This window comes from Anolis sagrei, chromosome 5 (genome assembly GCF_037176765.1).
Source record: "Anolis sagrei isolate rAnoSag1 chromosome 5, rAnoSag1.mat, whole genome shotgun sequence".
NCBI lineage: Eukaryota > Metazoa > Chordata > Lepidosauria > Squamata > Dactyloidae > Anolis > Anolis sagrei.
Window position 1 is genome coordinate 160096185 of NC_090025.1, and position 7993 is coordinate 160104177.

Sequence of the window (7993 nt, forward strand, 5' to 3'; positions counted from 1 at the left end):
TATCATGAAAGCACTCTTTGTAGAACAGAGAATGTCTTTGTTCCATATAAAATAGCACCTCAGACACTTTCCGTTGTCATTTTAATCCGTTAATCTATCAGTTGCTACTGACACAGTATACAAAATGTTACTGTATTTGGTCACTTTACTCAGTACCAAGACTTTCTTTTACTTTGTTTTGTGTGCTGATGTTTAACAGTAAAAAAAAAAAAGTGGATGTGTTCTTTCTCAACATAAAAATCAGCTGGGTGAAACTAGGAAATTTATAAGTGGTGTGGTATGGGGATTAGCACGCAAAACTCATAAGCAATTAGTGTTCAGCATTAGGGGGAGTTGTATTCTCATTGCTTTTCTTCCCTGTAATGCCTTAGTTTAATTTTGTAGCAAAATAAACTATGCATATAGCCAGAATTCACATTCAGTACAATGTATATTTTCCCTTGCTAATATAACATCTACCCAAAGAAACATGCTATCGCTTTTGAAGTGTGTACACTATAGAAATATTTTTGTAACATGGAAATCAAACTCTAGATAAAACTACATTAAAAGCAGAAACATGTTAACTAGTTCCACATTATTATCCTGAAAGATAATAATGGCTCTAAGAAGGTTTCTTAAAATCTGAAGGTGTTATGCCTTCATTCTCATAATCAAATACTGATATGAAATTGGTAACTGTGGAAATTAAACACTGGGCTATTACCATCACAGATTTAAATTACTAAATTTGAAAGAGAATGCATACCTTTACTTTATGCAAGGATATGTCAGACACTTTGGTTTCTCTCTAAGCAGAACCTTCTTTAAATGTAAGCCAAGTTGGTATCAACACATCTTTCTGTTCTCATCTTGCACTTTGGTGTTGGACCTTTTGTGAATTGGAGAATCTAGAAGACTGATATGGCAATGGCTGTAATTTTTTTGCACATGTTCTCTGTGTTGGGGATAGAAGTATAAATTGTTTTAAAGTATTTGGACTGCTAAGTAGCTAAGAGGTAATTACATTAATCATGACATAAGCTTAATCTTCACCTCCTCAAACTGCTGGGCAGTATTGTTAGCATTATCAATGAGCTCACTCACTCTCTTCTTTTTAACCACATCTGGTACTTGATACATGCCATGATTAAAATATTAAGTGTTAATATTTTATAATCTAGAGAATAGACGCTTGCTATAGTTGGGCAATTGTGTGGTTAAAGTGAGGAGTATTGAATTTTTTAAAAAAATTTCAGAACACAAGAATAAGATATTTCTCCTAAGGAATTCTGTCAACAGTAGAGCTTCCATGTTTTAAAAGCTCCCCTTTTTATTTGTTGTACAAGTCATCATTCTGAATACAGTACTTGTAGTTACTCTCTCCTTATTTAATATTCAATAGAAAGATCAAGGAGATTCTACAAGGTTAGTTGCACAGAATTGAAACATGAATACTGGAGATTTTTTGTGTCTCCATTAGTGAGAGTAGGGATGCTCTTTGGCAAACACATCTGAAGCAGTAATTTTCTTCTATATTCAGCTCGATACCTTTCTTACTGATACCCAAGTATTTCCAGAACCTGGTGTCAGCCAACATATGGCTTCACGGGTGGACGAGTTCTCTCCTCAGAGATCTTCAATTTGAATTATTAACAAACTCAGATGACTTCTCCTAGTGAGGGGGGCCTGAATAGTCAAGCACAGAGCTACTTAGTGACTGGTGCCAACTGCTTTTCATTTTTAGGGAGATGTGTTCTACTGATATGAAGGGATGCTAGATTTTAAAGAAAGGATATGATCTCTTCCTCTCTCAAACTGAATCTGAACACAATATTTGAATTAACTTTTTTGTAATAATCTCAGGACCTGAAAGATTGTAGCATAGTGTGTCTTAAATGATGTACTGTACCAGCCATGAATTTTGTAAATATCCCTGTCGCCCTCCTTTTTGTATTTCTTTTTAGAGTTTGTGAGGCTCCTCACCACAAGAGCTGGTGCCTGCTAACTTTCCATATAAAACTGGATGCGCAGAAAAGGAAAAGTTGCTGCCACAAAAGCCTGCACCAGGTCTAAACGTATTTTCAGGTGTTTTTTAAAATACAGTTTCACTGGGAGGCAAATACTTTACCTTCTAAGATATCCTATCACAGTTTGGACATGAAGAGTAAATAACATGAATTTGTTTCCAAAACTCCTTGCTTGACAGGTCAGGAAGATAGTGAAGTAACTTCATTATTCAATAATTCCTGCCTCCTAATTTTGCTCCTCCAAACGGTGCAGTTGTGGTGTTTTGGGGGGCAACAGACTTCCTTTGAAAATCCATCTGTAGATATCTAGCAGGTCAAAAGTGGGAGCCTTGTTCAACTAAGTGTAAATGTACCTGTCCAAAAGCATGACAGGGCCTTCATGAGTGTTTTTATTTTGTATGTGTCATGTGTCTGTGTTGTATTAAATAAAGAGGAATGTACATATAAACCAATGCATTTGTGTACTTCATTAAAATTGATACTACCTCCCCCCCCCCACACACACACACTTTATTGAATTCACCAGCTTGCTAACAAATCTAAGCAGAGATTAAAAACCCAATTTAATGGGGGTTACAAATCATGTTGATCTAGTAAAGATAAAGGTTTCCCCAGATATTCAGTCTAGTAATGTTATTTCCTATTATATGTTCCTATCCACCTTATTGAATCACTTATCTTTGAATTAGTTCGCACAGTGGCCTTCTCCCCCCCCCCAAATAATTAGCCTGTTATTGCTTGATACTTGTTAATTAATGTCTGCTGTTTCAAATTATTGTTTTTGCTTTTGTTTTTAATTGTACTTTGCCAGTGCTTGGCCCCATGTAAGCCGCCCCGGGTCCCTTTGGGGAGATGGAGGCAGAGTAGAAAAATAAAGCCCTTCTTCTTCTTCTTCTAATGTCCGATTCTCGGGGATGGTGCTCATCTCCATTTCTAAGCCAAAGAGCCGGTGATGTCCATAGACTCCTCCAAGATAATGTGTCCGGCATGAGTGCGTTACTTTCCCACAGAAGCAGTAGCTATTGATCTACACACATTTGCATGTTTTCAAACTGCTAGGTTGGCAGAAGCTGGGGCTAACAGTAGGAGCTCACCCACTGCCGACTTTTCGGTCAGCAAGTTCAGCAGCTCTGTGGTTAAAATGAAACTTGTAGCATCACAAAACGATATCCTATTTAGGAGACTGAATTTAAGGGTAGATCAGATTTTTTAAAAATGAGTAACACTTGTAAGGATGTGTAGAATAGTCAAAAACATGGATATAACTTTACAAGTTAGGGACTTTAAAAATATAGTATGAGTGGGAAGCTAAATAGTTCTCTCTTCACAGAAGAGACAATATAAAGAAGAATATATAGATACACACACACACACTCCTTGCTTGATATTGTTCTCTTTAAAGCAGGGCTGAGAAAAATACATTTCCACCATGTTTTGCCAGCTCTGGGTCCAAGGAGGCAATTTGTGAAACCCAAAACATGGCAGTTTTCAAAGAGGTGGCCTGCTAGCTCCTTGTAGCAAAGGACAAGTGGTTTTTATTTCCACGTGTTTCCAGGGAGACCCTATCATGGCAGACAGTCTTTGCTATCTCTCATGAACCCCAACCACCCCGAAGGCCGCCTCCACCTCGAACAGAGCCGACGCTTCTTGTTTGTGTAGGGTGCTGTGATTGGCCTACGTGACCGTGATGTCACTTCCGCTTAAAGAAACGTCACAGCATTACTGAGTAACGTGATGGATAAAATACTTGAAAGGGGTTGGGTCAGATGACGAAAGCGTGTGATGCTAACCTACAAGTAAAACATTGGCTAGAAGGAAAAGCCGAGAAGCCCCAGTGGCCTAATGGATAAGGCATTGGCCTCCTAAGCCAGGGATTGTGGGTTCGAGTCCCATCTGGGGTGGCCTTCCTTTTCTTTTCCTTCCGGCTTCAAAGCACATTTTGCTGTACTATTACTGCACGATTTTCCCACCGCTTTCGGAGTCAAAAGCATCGTGCTTTCCTGTAAACAAAATAATTAAGGATGCAGCGAACCCTTAAGAGGCCACCCTACACTGCAGATTTCATGCCGGTTGGGATCACAAACAAGATCTTTAGCCTTCCCTGCCCAAAAGGGGCCAGTGCCTCACCACACTAAACTCCCATGCATGACTCCACAGCATTGAGCCATAAGCCACTGAAGCGGTTTCAAACTGTATTAATTCTACAGTGTTAGATGCACCCCCTGGCTGGTCAACAAAGAAGGTCACCCTTTTATGGAATTGTTACTTTTGTTGCTTGATCGAACTGGGCAATGCCGACCTTTCAATCGATTCGCTCGATCGCTCCTGAAAAATTATGCTTCGGTACTCCGTAGATCGCCCTGAAATTAGGCGCGAGACCAAGTCTGATTCCAGCTCTGCAGATCTGGGAGTAAGAGCCGTTGCTTATTGGTCGTTAAGGGAAAAGCCGAGTTCCTATTGGTTGACGCTGCTGCGGCCGAGATTCCGAGGGCTGGAAGCGAACAGGCGGATCGAAAGGGCCGTTGCTTATTGGCCGTTACGGGAAAGAGCCGCGTTCTTATTGGCTGGCGCTGTTTGAGGCTGGCGTTCGGAAAGTGTGAGAGCGAGCAAGCAGAGCGCCGTTGTTTATTGAAAGGGCGGTTGTTTATTGGCCGTTACGGGAAAGAGCTGAGTTCTTATTGGCTGGCGCTGCTGCGGCTGGCGTTCTGAAGGGGTGCGAGCAAAGAGAGAAGCAGGAAGAAAAGGCCGTTCTTATTGGCCATCATGAGAAAGAGCTGTGTTTCTATTGGCTGGCGCTGCTGCGGCTGGCGTTCTGAAGGGGTGCGAGCAAAGAGAGAAGCAGGAAGAAAAGGCCGTTCTTATTGGCCATCATGAGAAAGAGCTGTGTTTCTATTGGCTGGCGCTGCTGCGGCTGGCGTTCTGAAGGTTGGGCGCGAGCAAAGACAGAGAGGCAGGTGGAAAAAGCCGTTTTTTATTGGCCGTTATGGGAAAGAGCTGTGTTCCTATTGGCTGGCGCTGCTGCGGCTGCCGTTCTGAAGGTTGGGAGCGAGCAAAGAGAGGGCCGTTGCTTATTGGCCGTTACGAGAAAGAGCTGCGTTCTTATTGGCTGGTGTTCTGAAGGTTGGGCGCGAGCAAAGAGAGGTGGGTAGAAACGGTGGTTGCTTATTGGCCGTTACGGGAAAGAACTGCGTTCTTATTGGCAGGCGCTGCTGCACCAGAAGTCCCGGAAGCTCGAAGCGGGCGAAGGCGGATGGCGGCGCTGGGATCTCCGCTCCGCACTTTCTGTGGCCTGGCGCGCGAGTTCCGGTTGGCGCAAGGAGGGCCCGGGCTCTCCTTCCGGGACGCCGCTGCGTATCGGTATTTGAGGGAGGCCTTCCGCGCCCACCGGGTACTGCTCATGTTTTGTGTTTATTTCCTTTGTATTGTCTGGGAGCTACAGGCGAGGGGGAAGTGGGGAGGATGGGTTTTACAGTTATATCTTCTTATAAACGTAACACATTTTAGGGAATTCTCCCAAAATAGCAGAACATCCAAAAATACCAACAGGATACTTCATTGATCAGTCAGCTCACTTCAAGTAGAAAGGTGAAGTGTTGTGTGGCTGCAAAAGAATTTTTGAGCTCAGCAGGCAAAAATGCAGAGTTCAATCTTTAAAGTTACCAAAAAGGTTTATTTACAAAAGAAGAACTACAAAATAACGAAAGAATTGGGTTTAAGCTTCTCTCTGACTCTATAACTTCTAAGTTCCAAAACAAGAGGAAAAGCCTTCAAACACACACAGTAGAGCAGGGGTCCTCAATCTATGACCCGGGAAATAAATATGCATTGAGTTGTGGTTCATGTTTGTCTTGAGAATTCGATTCCAAACCTCACCCACTTGGCAGCTTCTCAATTCTTTAAAATTCTAGTGATCTCTTGCATAATTGTAGCGGATACTTAACTTTCAAAAAGATGTTTTTGCATGGAGGATGACTCATAATAAAGTAAAAGGATCAAAAGCAAGAAATCATAAAGTAGCCTCTGAAAATAGGCACTATAAAACCAAAATTTATACACATCTGGAGCACGCTTCAAGACAGTGAAATGTCTCCTAGGGGAGATGGTTGGCAGGGTATAAAAATAAAATTATTATAATATTATTATTATAAATATGCTTGTTTTTAGAGCCTCATGCAGTAAGATCCAAAATTGTATATAGAGATCTAACTTTGACACAAAATTAACACAGCTAGGATATTCTACCAGAAATCCTGGAATACTAAAACCTGTAAAATCAGGACAGTAAACAAAGAGCAACACTGAAAAAGCAGTGGAGTTCCAGACAAGAATCAATCAGGGCCAACAAAGGATTCCTCCAGGCAGCAATCAGCAGGCTTCGAAGCTGCAAGGCCATTATAAACCTCACTTGCCTAGTGTGGGGTTGAATTCCAACAATAAAAACATGGGATGCAACATTCAGATTTCAAACTATGATCATATTATACCCGTGCCTTTGCCCAAGGCACTGGTTTTAGTCCATTTTCAGACCACAGTCAAAATTGGTTTTTGAAATGTAGAAATTTGCTGTGACTCGAGTGTTTAGACCACTGATTCCCAACCGTTGATCCTCCAGGTGTTTTGGACTCCAGCACTCACAATTCCTAACTAGAAAGATGGCTAAGATTTCTGGGGGCTGAAGTCCAAAACACATGGAGGACCAACAGTTGGAACCACTGGCATAAACCATTACAGATTTCAAAGACCCAAATTTTAACATTCAGGACCAGAATATTTTATGGCTGTGTGTAGATGATGGTTGCTCTGACAGATCTCTGCAGCCCCTTCATCATAAGGTAGAATGTGCTTATACAACAGGTATGGGGAAACTACGGCCCTCCAGGTTGAAGTTTGGAGGGCCATATTTTGCCATTGCCTGCTATACAATCTGACATGACTTGATGGTGATCTTTCACTGAACATCTGCCCAGTCTCTTATGCTTGTATTCTGCTTTTACTTCTAGGTAACCAGTGAAAAATTGTGCCGAGCCCAGCACGACCTCCATTTCCAGGCTGCCACCTATCTCTGTCTTCTCCGTAGTGTCAGGGAGCACTTAACACTACACAAAGAATATCATGGAAAAGGAGATCGGACGGCTGAACAAGTGGCTGGACTTGTTGGCCTTAAACTACCACAGCAGCCTGGAGGGAAAGGATGGGAGTGACCATTATAAAACTTCTAAATCTTACTTCTCAAAAATTGATAATTGATATTTTTCAGCCCTGTTTATTTAAATAAAATGTTTGCATGCAATACAGGATTTCCAACTAGATATTTATGTTACCATAGTTTAAAATATAATTAGAATAATTGCTTGCAAAAAGTTACTTTGATGCCTACTCAGTGTTTGTTTTTAACTTGATAGCATCATCATAGTCATGGAATAATGCAGACAATTAGACAAGTCTCTCATTAGTACTGTATTGTCTGTCCCAGCAGGATCTTTCCAAACCCCTTGAGTAATAAATAACCAAAGTCACACTGACCTCAAATTAGTGCTGAATAGAACTATATTTATTTAGAAATAAATATGCATAGACCTGTGATTCTTGTCTTGAGAATTAGATTCCAAACCTCACCCGCTTGGCAACTTCTCAATTCTTTAAAATGACAGTGATCTCTTGCATAATTGTAGGGGATACTTACCTTTTAAAAAGACATTTTTGCGTGCAGGATGACTCATAATAAAGTAAAAGGATTCAAAACAAGAAATCATAACGTAGTCACTGAAAATAAGCAATATAAAACCAGAATTTATACACTTCTGGAACCCACTTCAAGACAGTGAGAGCCTCATGCAGTAAGGTCCAAAATTGTATATAGAGATCTAGCTTTGACACAAAATCAACACAGCTGGATATTCTACCAGAAATCTTGGAGTGCTATTGATAGCATTTGGTCAACAATACCAGGCTAGTTTAATTAATTATTTTTCAACAGCTCCATT

The 7993-nt window shown here is 41.0% G+C and overlaps 1 protein-coding gene and 1 non-coding gene across 2 annotated transcripts; both read left to right on the forward strand.

The window, feature by feature from the left end:
- Positions 1-3837: 3837 nt before the first annotated feature.
- On the forward strand, positions 3838-3910 carry TRNAR-CCU (transfer RNA arginine (anticodon CCU)). Its single transcript has one exon. It is a non-coding gene; the product is annotated as a tRNA-Arg (tRNA).
- Positions 3911-5198: 1288 nt separating this feature from the next.
- Positions 5199-7592, forward strand: FMC1 (formation of mitochondrial complex V assembly factor 1 homolog). Its single transcript, XM_060777174.2, has 2 exons — positions 5199-5397; positions 7010-7592. Exons 1-2 carry the CDS (start codon positions 5260-5262, stop codon positions 7208-7210), a joined length of 339 nt encoding a protein of 112 aa, XP_060633157.2. The 5' UTR covers positions 5199-5259; the 3' UTR covers positions 7211-7592.
- The last annotated feature ends 401 nt before the right edge of the window (positions 7593-7993 follow it).